Here is a 17,085-nt window from a genome sequence, read left to right as displayed (position 1 = left end):
AAAAACGATAAATGGCTTCTTCCTTGAATCATACACAACATTTATTAAATGTGAATTTCATTTCTGTAAATGTGGAACTTCAAATAAATCATGAAAAGCAGATAAAAGACCTGAACAGGGGAAATAACTTCAGTAATGGCACAGTGAAGATGATAGTCTCAGGCAACACAGAGAGGGAGAGAGGACCCAAAGAAATCTTGAGATGCTGCAAAAAGGTATGTGCAAAAAGGGTTTGATGGTGTTGATGAAAGTAAAATGCGAACAAAGTACAATAAAAACAGTCTTAGCCTATAATTTAAACCTTCACTAAAGCTTCTGCTTCACTAGAGAAATTGACAAAATATATAATAAAATCAGGAAAAAAAGGAAATGCTGAATTTTTATATTCTTTTTCACCATTCAAAGTTAGATTAATGGGGGTTTTTTTCCCACCGAGTCAGACATCGCCTCCTTTCCAGTAGTTAAATGGGGCACAACTGGGAAGTTAGGGCCTCCAGGTGTTAGTACAGTAGTTTTTACTTAACAGTACTGGGTGAAAATGGGCGGGTTTTTTTCCTTTTCTTTACATCTTTTATGATTCTGAATTTTGGCTTCGGGGCCCCATCGGCAGGGATTCTAACAGCACTGACTGAAGTCACACTGAACTGGACCTCCAGAACTTTTTGGAATATTTTTCATGGACTTGCCCGATAATACATACTAATAATACCTCTGATGACATTCTGTTTCTTAGTTTCTTACTTAGCATTAATTAGCAAATTTGTGTGCTTTGTAGCCACACAGTTTATGATTACAGCTTGCTTGAATCCTAAAAGTCACACTTGGCAACTACTGGCTTCAAAAACATAACATAGCACTGACCAAGCTTTAAAATATCGAGTCCTCTTGCTAGGCCATTGCAAAAAGACTGACATCAGACTCATGTATTTGTAATATAACTTGCACACCTCGGTGACATGTGCTTGATCAGGATTTAGTAAGGCAAATAAATCAAAGAATGTCACTGAAGTTTAACACGTTAAACCAGCCGTATGCTTCTGCTCATTATTGAAAAGGAAAACAGTATTAATATTTAATTCAAATCCATCCCCTCATCTGTACTTTTTAAGATGGAAATTGAGCTGCGGCTCTGAAAACATTCCTCACGTCGCAGAAAAGGAACGCAGGATGGAACGAGGCCACTTGTTCGTTTTCGTTTTCACCACAGTATAAAGCCCCTTCTGTGAATCCGTTTGTGCCGCATTAAATTCACAACTGAATTATCCGAGGACTCGCAGATTTTTCCCCATTTGAACATTATTACCACAGTAATTCCCAGTTTCTTTAATTCCAGCCTCAGATTGAGGAAGGGGGAAAGAACATTTGATTCACCTACTGCAATAAGCACAATCACAAGCACAGATGTCGAGTTCCTTGCTTAAAGCCAAAATGCAGTCGCCTCTGCCTGTATCATTTAGTTTCTCATGGAACTTTAAAATCTTCCACACAGCCATGTCCATTATACTCGAGAATTAAGAAAGTATGGCACATGTCAGGTCAGACTTTTCATGAAACGGCCAGCGGTGCCTTTAATTCTTCTACATTCCCACCCTTTCACCTCTGAAGTGCGCCCAGCCAAAGATAAAGGCTAAAAACACTATGAAGCCTTAGGGCTTTGGTGCGTGGGGCCCTTAAGTAGGGACATTTATAAATATTACAAAGCAGAGCACCTGTCAGAAGCCATTTAAATCACACAGTCATAATCTAAAATCCTTTCCGGGTCACCATGGGAACCAGGCATAATTAAATGGCATCTTATTTCACTTTTGAACAGCAAACCAAACGTGGGTATAATACCAGCAAGCAGCATCTTTGACTCGACAATCTGAAAGTCTTGGGAAGCATGTATAATCCTTTTATGTCCGGAGAGCTCATGTGGTCACTGAGAGTTTAGAGTCATAATTCCACAGGACTCAATTACATTCTCCAGTTAATTCGGCAGATGCTAATTCCTAAGTCCAAATCACTGTAGAAAACCGTCTTACATAGAGCAGCAGCATAACATTTTTATTCTGCACAAGGGAAGCTAAAATTACTAATGTCTCTAGCAGTTGTGCTGCTGTTTGCCAATATTCCCTTTTGGGAATGCGATGTGGTTTCTGTATCAAAGAACACCCTGGTAGCTAGGGCTGTAGTGTCGGGATCAGCTGGTCTGTAGGTTGATATGCTGCTATTTTTCCTTACAGAGAAAAGAGTAATACTATTACTAGTGCATCTCATCGAATTAGAATATTGTTCAAATTTCAGATAAATATATGTCCCAAGATCACAACTCAATAATTGTTTGTTGCTCCTTTACCATGGATTACTGCAGCATGTCATGGAGGTGATCGACTTGAGGCACTGCTGAGCTACAGCTCATCTGTCTTTTTGGGTCGGGGTTTCCTTGTTGATGATGGACAGCAAACCATTTGGTAGTAGTTTTGGTGCTGAGAGCAAGTCCTGCTGGAAAAGGAAATCAGCATCTCTTTAAGGATTGTTAGCAGATGGGAGCACGAGGTGGTCTAAAATCTGTTATCACTCTGCTGTGTTGGATTTGATAAAACACCAGGAGAGGACGTGGCACACTGGGTAAATTTTACCCTGGACTTCAAACACCTTGGATTCTGAGCCTCTCCCCTGTTTATCCGGTCCATCCGGCAAAATTTTCCCTGAAAAGGTGAAACTTTGGACCACTGAGTTCCTTTCCTCCTTAGCCCAGGTAAGACACCAATGAGGTCTGTGATTCAGGAGTGGTGAAGTTAGTAACAGTGTAGCACCTTTCCCGAAGGCATCTGTGTTATGATGGCTCCTGATTTACGGACACCTGTATCAGTTGTAAAACTCTTCCTTGTTCTTGAACTTTTCTCAACAATCCTCTTAAGGCTGCAGTCATCCTTTTGTTTTTTGTTTTTTTTAAAACCACACTTCTCTCTTCCATTAATATGCTTCGATACAGCGCTCTGAGCAAGCCAGCCTTTTCAGCAATGACCTTCTGTGGCTTACTCTCCTTGTGAAGGATGTCGATTGTCATCTGGACAACTGTCTAGTCAGCAAGCTTACCCAAGATTGTGGTTTCATGTATTGAACAAGAAGCACTCAGAGCACAAACCCTCAGCCAAGGCAGGTCAGTCTCTGGGCAGTATTTGCTTTTTAAGATTATAATGTTGTATTTTATATTCATTGTCCTTCTTTTGCTCTTTTTAAACACAGAAGTTTGTAGCGCAGTAAAAAGTGTAAGGTGACATTCAGTTCTTTCTCTTTTATTTTTTTGGACGCACTTTTGTGCTGTTGAGTGTAATCCATTATTTTTAGCACATCTTTAAATAGACTTTATGTCAAAGAAGCCAGTGGTGTACTTGTATTTTGTTAAAATGGGTGGCCAAGGAGTTGAGTGTAGCAGCTGCTTGAAAACAGTGAGATCTTAAGGGACATGGGCACAGTTTGATACACTGTGTCGCATTGTTGGTCCAAAGATAACGAGTTTGATGGCTCTGAGTGGATTTTTAAATAATAAGAGTGCAGATTTTGGCACTCAGTGTGATAATTTGTTTTTATTATTACAAACAGAAACAATCAGTTTTGTTTCATCATTTATTTAACAAAACAAGTTTTTATTATGCATATTTTTTCTTCAGAATAAAAAGGTCTCCTGAGGGTTGTAACAATCCCATTATGTAAGTATTGTGTAATCCATTTGCTTAGATACTGAATGTGAATGAGTGTTGAATGGGCAGGATCTAAACTACGTCTTTGATGGTTGTCAGAGGCAAAGGTAATTTCAGATTTCTTAAGACTTTGTTTCCTCGTATTTTCATAATGACTGATTTCCCTGCTTCTCTAGGTGAAAACGTCATGGGTTTAATTAAAATAAACCCTCTCACTGCGTTAACCATATGTTAGCAAAATGAAAAGGGAACCCTGAGTTCTCAGAATGACCAGTCCCACCCCTACAATTTGCCATGAAAATATAGCTAGCTCACACTTTAAGTGCCTTTGTAGTGAAGCTAAGTTTTCTCTGTGGACCAACATATTTTGCAGCGAGACAGGACTCTATACTTTTCACAAAGCCTTGAGGAGTTGAGGGAACTCTTCCCTTTAATTTATTTCAAGTCAAAAGGCTTTAACTTGGAACAGTGTAAAGAAATATACATTTTGGGTCAATAAGTTTTTGCCTTGCATTTCTACCTAGCTGAAATAACCTGAAATTTGACCCTAACAATGTTGATTCACAGCATAATGGACCGATGGCATTAACCACAGCAGCTTTGCAGGCTTATATGCTACTCTTTGTTCAGTGTCACCTCACACAAACCATACGCTCTGGGGTGTTACTTCTGAAACCGGTATTAGCTGGATAAACCACAAAGATGAGATTCATTTTTTTATCTATACAAGCATTTCGAAATGGGTTAGTTCAGTTTTACAACAGAATACTTTGAACAATATGAACAAAATTGGTGGTTTGGCAAATCTGTGAGCTCTCTGAGCTGCACATCATGTTGCACCCCTAAGCCTTTCAGAAGGCTGCATCTGGACCGGTCTTCAAAACACTGGATCAGACGCTTCCAAGTAGAAAAACCCAGTTCAATGCTCATGGCAGCCACCATGTGCTATCAGTCACAAAGAAGGGAATAAATGTATGGCATCAGGCCTTCAGCATGTATGCTGGGGGGGTGGGGGCATAAAATCAACTGCTCCAACCCAACAATGTTTGTATTTAACACTTTTTTGCACTTTCCATGTTCACATGTGCACGATTGGAGAGAGCGCTGAGTTAAAGCACTCTTGTGACCCCAAACACGCTGTCATTGTAACAGGGAGAATCACTGAACAAAATATTTAATTCATGCGTTTGACTTTGCTGCTACAGTTAGAAGATCAGAGCACACGGAGCTCATGCGAGGCTCTGTGGGCGCTGCACTATCCAAACAGGCCAGACTGTAATGTCTTCAGGCACTGTGCATCGCACAAAAAATAAAAAGCCAACAATCGAACCGTGGGAGATACAGACTGGCTCGGTTAGAGGCGGTTCACTGTGCTTTATAGAATATCGCGCTTAAAATCAACTTTAAAAGATATTGTATTACGATAAAATAATATCGCACTCTGTGCTGTTTTAAAACAGGCATGTGTTGTTAAAATTTGTTAAAAATAAAATCAATGCAACTATTTATAAATATGTTTCTGATAAAAAAAAAAAAAAAAAACCCCTTACAGTTGTTAGAATTATAGCTTTGCAGCAGTAGCTCATCCCTGGAGGCCAGTGTAAATCTTGCATTTCTCAGGCCACCTTGAGTCAACCTTTCTACAAACATAAAGGTCAGAGACGTTATAGAGGTTTAAGTAGAGGGAGATAAGAGATAACAAAACTTATCTTATCTCTTATGGTTTAAACAGCACATTTATTGGCCCCATGTGTACCTAAAGTGTTGATCTAGTGTTACGTTTAAGACTTTTCTGCCTACACCACTTTGTGAAAGCGAGCTATGGAAACTATCAGAGTTTAGGATTATTTCTGTGGCACTCTGGACTTGCAAAACAAAATTCTTTGGAAGCTTGGTTACTGCTTTGCGTCTGTGGTTAGTCGGTTATTTGACATGACTGTGCTGCAAAGCTATTCAACGATGAAGGTAACAGTTTGATTGGCTGTTTACTGTTAAATTGAACCAGAGGACTGTTGAAAATACCATTTCAGAGGATGAGTCCTCAATGTCGATGTTATTTGTTGTGTACTGCTCATGTAGAACAAACCATTAGCTCCAAATTTAAGACCCGTTTTACAGGGTTTCTGTGCTGTGTTATCTGGAAATATTGTCTAATCTTGCGCATTAATCTCGAACAGATTCTATCTATATCCACGAAGACTGGCAGCAGCAAAAGAAATTAAAGAATGATTTAGCCTGCTGATTTCATCTTTACATACAAATATTTCTCATAATAATAGAACTTTGTGCTGTGTAACCTTGTGTTATGTTCAGTTCTCAAACCTGGAGAAAGGCATCAGGCCAACTCTGGCTCAGAAACGGGCACTGCAATGTTGAGAAAAAGATAATAGTCAGCCAGAGGCAGTTTTCAACCAACTCATGCAGATGTTATCTTTGCATTTTAAAAGCTTAAAAAAAATCTACTTGTGAAAAGTATGTAATTACTGTCAAGAAATGTGAAGCTTGCGCTGTCTGCTTCTGTCTGAAATCAAGGATCCATTGTTTCAGAAGTAACTTGGACATAGAAATTGTAACTAAATAAGGAAGACGGCACTCACCAGGCAATTATTTGCATTGAAATAACGCATGCAGAGAACAGTGAATATTATATGCAGTAATCCAGAAGGGTCAATTACTGATCATTCATTCATGCATGTTAAAGATCAAGCTGTATGCAGCTGATAGTTGCCAAGTTTCAATAACATAATGGTCTAGTATATCATTATTATTATAAATAAGAATGTTAATGGCAGATGATTTGTGGGTGAAATGTGTCCTATTGAGTAGAGCCATACAAAGATTAAATTGTTAACTTGGCGGCAGGTGCTTAAGATGCAGGGCATTAATTTGATTGTCCAGGTTTCGTGTCCTCTATGCAGCCTGTGCTACATGATCGATGTGACCAGTACAGTAGGCTGACAAAGGGGTACACAAGCAAAGGGAAGACAGAAAGTTCTGTGAATGTTAATGTATTTTCTTGCATTCAACATCAAAAGGCATGGACACATTCGTACATTAACTGGCCGTGTTTTTCCAGCACAGAAGCAAACCCAAACTGCAGGACGGATGAAGAATAGACCTGATTTCATTCTCTCTTCTTTGCTTTAACAATATCCCGTTCCTCTGCTGTGCCAGACATTAGCTTCAAAGGGGAGCGATAATATGCAGGGGTGTTTGATGCTGCAGTCACACAGTCAGCTCTTTGCCAGCTAATGATTGGCTGAATCCGCTCTTGATGTAACATCAGTGTCAATTGTCAAATTGCGAGTGACATTCAGGACAGCCTGAAATCCAGGCTAAACAACTAGACTGACACACATCTCTAACAATGCAATCTGATGTCAAACCGCTGATTGATGCCCAACATTTCTGCATGTATTTGAATGGCATTATGAATACAGGTAACCTCTCTCTTTGGCCGTTTGGACAGGGCATTGAAACACTTTATATACTCAATGCTTCTGACCAAGCTGAGGCTGCATGGGCAGTTTCCCTCCCTATTAGTATGAAACCAAACATAAATATGGTAATGTAGCATTTTTTCAGTCTTTAATGATGCAATTGTGGGACACTGTCCTTTGGGAAGCCAATGAAAGTGATGAAGGGTTTCAATTTGCCTGTGAATCTCTGTTCTCCAGCCAATTAGGCGAGCCTCCTGTGGTTTCTGAGGAGCACTCAGCAGAATCCAACGTATACTAACCTTCAAACTGACTGGATCAGGGCATTACATAAACACTGCTGATGGGTATGAGTACAGGGTATAACAGACAAAGCTGCCCAGCGTGTGTCCTCTAACACATTTTTAATCTTTTGGTTATTTGGAGGTGATGAAACCCATCATGGCACCAATGGGGGTCTTTTAACTCAGGATTAGCAGTAAAGTTGTCATATTTCGGGCGATTGTGGCTCAAGTTGGGAGTTCGCCTTGTAATCGGAAGGTTGCCGGTTCGAGCCCCGGCTTGCACAGTCTCGGTCGTTGTGTCCTTCGGCAAGACACTTCACCCGTTGCCTACTGGTGGTGGTCAGAGGGCCCGCTGGCGCCAGTGTCCGGCAGCCTCGCCTCTGTCAGTGCGCCCCAGGGTGGCTGTGGCTACAATGTAGCTTTCCATCACCAGTGTGTGAATGTGTGTGTGAATGGGTGGATGACTGGATATGTAAAGCACTTTGGGATCCTTAGGGACTAGTAAAGCGCTATATAAATACAGGCCATTTACCATTTACTATTTCACTTGTGCTGTATGCTATAAGCTGAAATATCACCAAGCATGTTAGAGTCATGGGTTATGCAGAACCTGTCTTGCTTTGGCCTGTCCACAAATACATGACTGTTTTGGTAAATATGGTGTTGAACAGGGTTTTTCAAAGGTTTTCTTTGGACATTGGCTGTTTGTTCCCTCATTTTCAGTCCACCTCTTGTACTTGACCATTTTTTGAGAAAAGTTTGTTTGTTTGTTTACTTGCCTGAGCTACTGAACCTCAAGCATAAAAAAGCAAAAACACAGTATTTTTCTCATTTCTTTACTTGACTATGCAAAAAAATGCCAACGATAACAGTTTGACAGGCACAAAATAGTAATTTTGCACCATCAGTGTTACTCCTAAAGCTCTATTAGCCGGAAACATGGCATATCTTGACATGATGTGAAGCGTTTCCTTAAAGAATGGCAGAAACTGGAAAAGTGGTCAGGCCTAAAAGAAACAAAACAAAAGAAACCCCAAAACATATGAACGACAGCAGATGAAGTTACGTCCCTAGGAAAAAATAAATAAATGGGAAAAGATAAAGCAAAGACCTGACACAGAATCTGTGAAATGCATCTGACCATTTACTTTTCACTGAAACTCATCAGAAATGCTTTAGTGTCGCTGTCAAGAAGGCTTTCTTAAGGAAAGGGAACAGGAAGAAAAAGGCGATGTATCCCAAATTACACAAGAAGTGGACTGAAAATCAGTGGCAACGGGAGTGATGCATCTAAATTTGAAATTTCGTGATTCAAACATCAGCATGTCTGAGGTCAAGAGAACAATACAACTCATTGTCTAGAAGGGGTAAAAAAAAAAACAAAAAACAAACTTAAAGTTAAGTTTCCTTGCAGGTGATGAATATTGCAAACTGTGTTTCCCTGTAGGTGGTGCACTTGTCCTCTTTAAGTGCATTGTCTTTCATATTTTTTGTCTACCTGCTTCAAGAACTTTTCATCTGATCATAATTTCCACAATAATAACGGTAAAATTTTGGGGGACATTTTCTGTTGCCTGATATTAACTGATATCGGCCTGTTGACATAAACGATGTACAGCGGGGAGTGGACGACGTTTCTATATGGTCTCACGGCACTTTTATGTTGGCTGAATATTTAAAACATAAAGAGAGTTTGAAAGCAATAATTAAAAAACCCAGAACAGCTGCACTGTATCAGCTGTTCAAATTTTACATTTGGGTAATGACCCAGGATTTGGCATTTCTGAATATTTTTATATTAAGCTATCAAAATAATCAAGTGTTACTTTAGGCACCTGATGTTGATGATAACTGATTTATACATTTTCTTTCTTAAAATCTTGTCAACTTGAGAAACATGTCACCGAGGATTTTCAAATTAACACTTTATGTGCAGCTACGGCATTCAATACAGTCAAAGTGTTGGTGAATGTTACGAGTTACTTTCCTCAGTGTGGGGTTAAAAAAAAATGCTGCAGGTCACTGAAAAGTCTTTTTTAATGAGCATGAATTCTTAGAAAAATTTGTATTTTTGTTCTTAAAATATTTTTTGTTTACTTTCTGTTTGCAATTGCAGTGAAGTTTTACATGTTTATCTTCAGTTTGTGTATTTGCATGTTAACATTTGCTAATAAGCATCAAATAAAGCTAAGGCTTAATATCATTGAGTATATAGCCATAACCAATTAGTCATGAAAATCCACCCCGAACAGCCTTTATTGCAAATCCACTCATTGTTTAGATATGTTGTTCTAAAAGCCAACTAACCCAACCCGTTTCCCTTTTAAACAGTGGAAGTCTTTGAGAAGCAATAGGCAGTGACACATCACATAAGCAGCTTGACACCAGCCCATGTGCCTGGCTGTCGTCCAGCACGTGAAGTTCTTCTAGTCACTGATGTGTAGAGGGTGGGGTCAGTTCAGGGTGGATTCCATTTGTTTTGGTTACAATAGAAAACACCTGTCACCACCGCCTTAGCTCGGTAATTTATTTAACAGCTTCCTGTTAGAAAGCATGCAGCCATTGAATAAACAACTTCGTGTTCAGTTTCATATAATGTTAGAAAAGTTCATCTTGATTTAGTGTAAGTACATTTCATGCTCGTCAGCAAACATGGCAGTTTGTCCTGATGGTGTTCCAAATTCTCACAAGCTCAGACATTTTTAACATATCTGCTTGTGAGAACAGCTTGCGTCAACACAACCTGTTCTCCTCGATCTCTGTGTTGTACATTGTGTGAGGGCAGTACACTGTGACATCTCTGTTAGGTGTGGTCACTTAAGTACACTTACCCTCACAGTGACACAGGGTGTGGTCAGATGTGAGCTAAACGTTGCCTCAGGCTGGAGCTGTTTGTGGTACGTATTTAGCACCTTTTCAGTGGTTAAGAAAGTGCATCTGCGTCCTTCACAGTCTTCGTTACCACCCTTCTTTTTCATCTCCTCGACACCCTTTATGATCAATTATGACAGACACAGCAGATCTTCACACTTGTGAGCGTTCCCTGTGTCCTCTTTCCCTTCTACACACATGCTCCTACTTCTGTCAGACTTGAGGAGATTTTCTTTAAAAATATTTCATGTTGCTAATTCCCTCAGAAAAATCCTTTCCAATTAGTGAAGTGTAGTCACTGCTCACCGTGTCACAACAGAGTCTTACATTTGGTGACAGAAAGAACTTAGCAGCTGGCCTGCTACTGTGGGTTTCCTTTTTTCTTCATTTTTTCACCCCATTCCTTTCACAGCTGAATTCACGACACCACTAAAGACAGGGCGGTTGAGGTCTGTGAGCACAAAACACTTTCAGTAAAAGGACTGTACAGTCCCTTGCCACATTCTCTGCACACTGCACTGTATAATTAAAAACCACCATGCCCCTGCTGTCTGTGGACATAAAACGAAAATATAGCACAAATACAAAAATCAGAATACACTTCTTGCCATTCCAACTGAGTGGACCGCACAATCGAAAAATGAAGTCGTGAGGCAAGAGAAGCCTTTTGAGGCATAATGCTCCGCAGAGGCTGAAAAGCTTACACATCAGTGCTTTCAAAAGATTTGCGTGAAAAGAATTGGAAAACACATGCTTGTTTGTGTTCCAGCAGGAAAATGAATGTTAAAAATGTATACCTTTTAAAATAGATTTCCCGTGTCATGTGTCTTGACATTATCAGAACGCCGCACAGGATGCTGGGTGTGCCAACAGCTCAAGACCAAAATTAATAAATAAATACATTTCAAAAACAGATTTGCTCTTCTTATCAGATATTGCCAGCCTAACATGTCAGACTTTCACAAGAGCTCTACACATGGGAAATGCCTATGATGTATGACTGATGAAATATATAACCGTTTTATACTCACAATGAGTCCATCATACAATTAGAACATGCTGTTTGTATGAGGATCCAAATAACAGCAATGTTTCATTGGCGTACATCTGCTTGTTTTAACATTGTGAGTTTGAAAAAAGTAGATTAAATTACACTAAATGTATTTTTTCTCATACCCACATAATTCAAGGATCAAGAAAACCTTGCTTATAGTTCACTTTACTGCTGTAGACTCTTCACCTTACAGTATATACATTCAACGGCATAAATGTTTGTTAGGCATAACTGTTCAAATGCTTGTTACACAAATGAGCCAATCCATTGGCAGCAACTTGGTGTGTTTCTTTCAGAAACAGCTCATTTTCTGGGACTTTTCCCTACACAGCCATTCCTGTGTTTACAGAGAATGGTCCAAACAAACAAAAAGAGAAAAAAAGTCCCCCAAAAAGGAAATATCCAACAACCACTTGCTGCAACCCAGCCATGGTATGCAGAAGACCATCTAGGAATGAATAACACATCAAACTTTGAAGCAGATTGGCTGCAGCAGCAGAGGACCACACAAGGTGCCACTGCTGTTAGCTAAGAACAGGAAACCGAAGCTTCGATTCACACTGGCTCACCACAATTAGACAATAGAAGACTAGAAAAAGTAGTATAGTTAGTCAGTCATAACTATAATCATATAGTTAGGGCTGGATCAGGTGTCCCTGAATCCTCCCTAATGTTGGGCATACACTGTGCAATTTTTGGATAATTTTTAGCCGATTTTTGAGTCGTGAGCCGTTTTGGTGATCGGCCCGAGTTTCGCCTTCATCGTGTATCGTGCATGGTGTAGTATACGTGGGGTAACGAGAAGCGATTAACACCTCACGACCAGCTCCCGATCATCAATCTTGGTCGTAAGAAAATCAAACCTGTTTGAAATCCTGTCGGCCGTCTTGAGGGTGTCACCGCAGCCTCTCACTCTGCGCACACGCAAACACAGAAATGAAAGTGAAGAGACGGAGCAGCACGGCAGTGCAGCATGTGATCTGGACACAAGTGATGGAGGCACAACTTTGGCAAGCTCATCTGAGCCTTTTCGATGTGGCCTCACAAAATTATCACGACCACAACAACCGTGAAAATAATTGGATGGACATTGCTACTCAATCACAGCTGCCTGATCAATGTTTTTCATTAGCAATTTTGCAAAGTTGATGGTGGTGGTGTGTGCGCGTCTGTGTGAGTGAAAGACAGAGGGAGAGCGAGCGACAGATTTTCTGTGTCCATAACATGAAGGTTACATGCACAGTGTGAGCACTCAGGTCGCATCAGAGCATCGGGCCGTATAGTGTGAGACCCTGCATCATGACCTACAAACGTCTAACCCCTGCGAGTCAATCGTGCAGTTTGAGTTTTGCTGAATGGAAAAAAACCCAAATTGCACAGTGTTTGCCCATCTTTAGTTATGATGCAATAGTTGTAGCCTTTTTGGGGATTCCCATGATGCATTGTGTATTTCTGCTTTAGTCACCTTTCTCACTCACTATGTGTTAATAGACCTCTCTGCATTGAATCATGCTTGTTATAAATCTCTGGCTCTCTTACACAGCATGTCTTTATCCTAGCCGCCCTTCCCTGAGCCTGGTTCTGCTGGAGGTTTCTTCCTGTTAAAAGGGAGTTTTTCCTTCCCACTGTTGCCAAAGTGCTTGCTCATAGGGCGTCATATGATTGCTGGGTTTTTCTCTGTCTGTATTATAGGGGTCTACCATATAAAGTGCCATGAGGCGACTGTTGTTGCGATTTGGCGCTGTAGAAGAAAAATGTTGAATGTTCCGATGAGTCGATTTCTGTTGCGGCAGGGTCAGAATTTGGATGCGGCCCATATCACAGGCACCAGATCTCAATCCAGTTGCACACATTGAGGTGTGGTGGAGCAGATTTGCTTCATGGAACATAAAAGTAAAAATTGTACTGACGTGATTGCTGTTGTCAGCTGACATCGAGAAAATAAAATTGAACTGAATCCATACTCTGAACTTTTATCAAATACTCTAACATGCTTGTACACATTTCTTACAGTGGACATTTTGGCATGTGACACTTGGGTGTAGTGAATGTCAGTGAATGCAACATTAACCTTGAACATGATCATTCTGGCACAGCTAAATGGAACACAGCCATTGCTAATTGGATTAGTTACACCTGTGCTTTTCAAAGCATAACAAATCAAAACAGCTGCTGGAAAGTAAAGCATACTTTGTGTTGTCATAACAACAGTATAATGGAGGGTTTACACAGATGTATGGTGAATGCTAAGCAGGTTATTTATTTATCTATACTACAAATGTATTCAGGGTACTGCTGTGAATGCATGCAAGACTACCATTCCTCTCTGGGTTTGATGCAAGGCTGTGGATGCTAATGCAGAGCGGTACTAAGTACCTTTGTACAGCAATGTAATGCACAAAATGTGTCAGCCAGTTTGTTAATGGATGTCAATTCTCTCTCACCAGTCCAAAAGCTACATGTGCAGCAGCCAGGGGAATGTGCTGTGCTTCACCATAGATTTTGCATCAGGCTTCACCTGCTCTGAAAGCACTTCAAAGGTGACATTTTACCGAGTTCACAATTCTTGTTGGCATACTGCTTCAACTGTTCTTAGTTTTGAGATGACAGTTCAAAATCTCCTTACTGATGTTTGCTTAGGCTCTAATTGTAGCTATTTGAGGGGAAAAAATGCTAAATTTAACATTTTGCACAAATTAATTTCTTCCATTAAGACCTTTATTTCTTCAAGAATAGTATGCTCTTATTAAAATGACAGTTTGAGTTTAATTTAGCAGCTCTGCACTGGTTAAAATCCATCATAAAATAACTTTAAAGATGGTCCGCTGTGTTTCCTCAACTGCACATTAAAATGACATTTCCTGATCATGCAGCCTGTTGTGCTCATTATTGAAACCCCTCTGCTGTGTTTTTTATCCTTCCCTTGTAGACAATACTGTGGCGATACAAGTTCTCTCAACTTAAAGGCTCCTCTGACGACGGGAAAACCAGGGTAAAGCTCCTTTTTAAGAATCCCGAAAGCAAGCAGATAGAAATGAAGGTAATAAAACATTTCTTGCCCCAATTTAATAAAATTAAATGTACTTGTTTAATTCTAGTTGGATTCTTTTACACTAGTTGTGACTCGAAGTGCGGGATTTCTAATTAGTCTCTGCCTCTGTAGCACCGTGCATAAATCAAATAGTCAAGATGTGATTAAACTGCAGACTTTTAGCTTTATTTAAGTGGTTTAACTCAAATATTTTATTAACTGTTTAGGAGTTACGGCCATTTTTATACATGTGAAACTCTGAAAATGGGAGCCTAAGTAATTGGACAGACTTGTAAGGACTCAAGGATCCTTCTTCAATACTTGGATGAAAACTCTCTGAAGCCAGTGTCAGAAGTCTAGAACCCGTGAGCACAAACTGCTGTGTTTCCTGCAGCCACTTTTCGTCCGTCTAAAGGTTTTTTTTTTCAGAACCTTGCAGGTTCTTTTAGATGTTTTCTGACAAACTAATCTGGCCTTCTTGGTCTTGATTGTAGCCGGTGGTTTACACCTCTGTATTTACCTGAAAGTGTCTCTTGATTGCAGACTTTGACAAGAGTGAGAGCGCTCTTGTCATTCAGGTATTTCAGTGTTGCCAGTTGATTCCTTCGTTTTAACAGTGAACCAGATTGTTGATTTTTTTTAAATGCATTATTGCCTTACATTTGTTAGACCTCTTGAATTTAAGCTGAATGACTGAACTTTAATCACATCAATCCACTCTAGTGAATTACCAGAAAAAAAAGTCATTGTCTAAATATGACCTGGCTGCATATAAATCATGCTGGAAGAAGCTAGTTACCCTGACATACACTGTTATCATTCTCTTGTGCAACTCCTAGTATTGTGACAGATGTGGAGAGTGCAGATAGCATCAGCCACAACTGCCAAATTAATTAATAAACCACAATTACCTGTTAACTTTTTTAAATACTGTGATTTGGATTGTGAACATAACGGACTAATCAGTGCGTCTCTTGTCCTTGACGTGTGCTTTTCAGGAGCTGGAGTTTGCTAATCTGACAGCCGTCCTCCACTGTATACATTCTTTTATCGCTGCCAAAGTGGCCTCCATGGACCCTCTCTTTATGTGCAGTCAAAGCTTCCTTGGAAATTACACGAACAGTTAAGAAGACACGTCCTCATCGTGATGTGCACCTGAGGCAAATCAGCAGTATTTTATGCACAGAGCCCATTGATATGTATATCTTGTTCTTGCTATTTTTGTATGGACTTCTGAAAAAGACATCTTTGTAAAAGACTCTTGAGGTGGGTAATGTCAGATCTACTGAAGGAAAGATGAGGTTTCACTTTTAGACAACTAGAGATATCCAGTGGGAAAAGATATACAGTCCTTCCATTCTTCTGTTTGCCCCCCCCATTTGATAATTATTCAGAGTGAAACTTAACACCTATGATAAAAAAATAAAAAAAATGTAGCTGCCGCTGTGTTTAACAGAAAACCTAAAAATGAATTAAAAATAAAAGAAATTTCAGCTGGGTAAATGAAGCGGATATCGTCACAGGGGGATACAGGATTAAAACAGGCCTTTGACAGGGATATTTCCAACAATGATGAGAAAGCGTATTCTTTTTTTCTTGTTTTTTTTTTTTTTAAATCCCCCCAAACTTCCTGTGGTTTACCTAGTAATGTCATGTCTGAAAAGGTACCGCAAGCACCTTACAATAAAAAGCAAAAATAATAGCCTCCAAATAACCACCGAGTTGACTCGACAGCACTCTGATACGGGCCCAGACTAAAATTAAAGAAACTTCCCAAAGGCAGCGCTGGTGCCAGGCTTCAGTACTTCACTGGTTTGGAATAAATTGCAAGTTGTTTGTGTTACTGTTTCCATCTTTTGTATCAAATAAAAAGGCAAACGTCCAGAGTGTTGCATTTCTCTGGCAAACAACATTTTAAGCTTCACAGTATTGTTAGAGTCCTTTTTTTTTTTTTAATTCTTTTTCTGAATCTCATCCTGATATGGTGAAAATACTGTGCATCTTCAACTTTCTGTAATGGTTTTAGTGTTAAATAACATGTTTGCTGTAGTTTCAATAAATCGCTTACAGAGTTCAACTTTGTCATCCAAGGCATGTTAAAGCTCCCTGTGGGTCTACATGTGTCTACTTTCACACTTTAGAATCTGCTAGCCCAGCTGCTGATTTCTGTCTTAATACTGCATTTGTGCGCCAAAAATACTTTTTCTGTCTTTTCCAAAAACAAAAAGAAAACGCTGCACAGGTAGCTACGTTTTATTGGAAGAGCCTGTTCCACTACTTGTTTTCAACTGAACTGGGCTGCAGCACAGTCTCATTAAACTGAGTAGTTTAATTCTGTGAGTTAGTAACTTGGGTCTTTTCACCAAGAGGTCACTGATCAGAGAATACCAACAAGTACAAGGTCAACAGAGAGCTGTTTACAAACTGTTCCTTTAGCCTGTGTCTCCTGGTCCTTGAACTTTAACTCGGTACAGTTGTCTTTGCTACCCACAATAAACCAGGGAATAGTAACCCAGACATTTTTGTTTTGTTGGTTTTTCTTTCTTTTCTTGTTTATGTGAAGTTATCTGGAGTTCTCCAGCCAGCATATTAATTCATTAACGGGTTAATTGAATGATTTTTGTCATCTATGGGGCAGAGTTAATTATTCCCATTGTCCTTTTTGCTGTTCTGCTTCCACTGCTCAAACTGTCACACCACATCTCCAACTCCATACACATTG

General features: G+C 39.8%; 1 protein-coding gene across 1 annotated transcript in view; it reads left to right on the top strand.

Annotated features, from left to right (window-relative positions):
* The window catches only part of sntg2 (syntrophin, gamma 2), a 110,826-nt gene extending 94,358 nt beyond the window's left edge, over positions 1-16,468 (top strand). Inside the window, exons 15-17 of the mRNA XM_085256780.1 lie at positions 13,780-13,872; positions 14,262-14,372; positions 15,362-16,468. Of these exons, the coding sequence (XP_085112906.1) occupies positions 13,780-13,872; positions 14,262-14,372; positions 15,362-15,490 (333 nt within the window). The 3' untranslated portion in view covers positions 15,491-16,468. The remainder of the gene's footprint in view (positions 1-13,779; positions 13,873-14,261; positions 14,373-15,361) is intronic.
* Positions 16,469-17,085: the final 617 nt, after the last annotated feature.

The sequence above is a fragment of the Mchenga conophoros genome, linkage group LG19, assembly GCF_057382185.1.
Source record: "Mchenga conophoros isolate Kocher_MC1m ecotype Shallow Benthic linkage group LG19, M_conophoros_male_GT1.1, whole genome shotgun sequence".
Taxonomy (NCBI): domain Eukaryota; kingdom Metazoa; phylum Chordata; class Actinopteri; order Cichliformes; family Cichlidae; genus Mchenga; species Mchenga conophoros.
The sequence above is the reverse complement of the archived record's forward strand: the minus strand, read 5'-3'. Positions and strand labels throughout refer to the sequence as shown.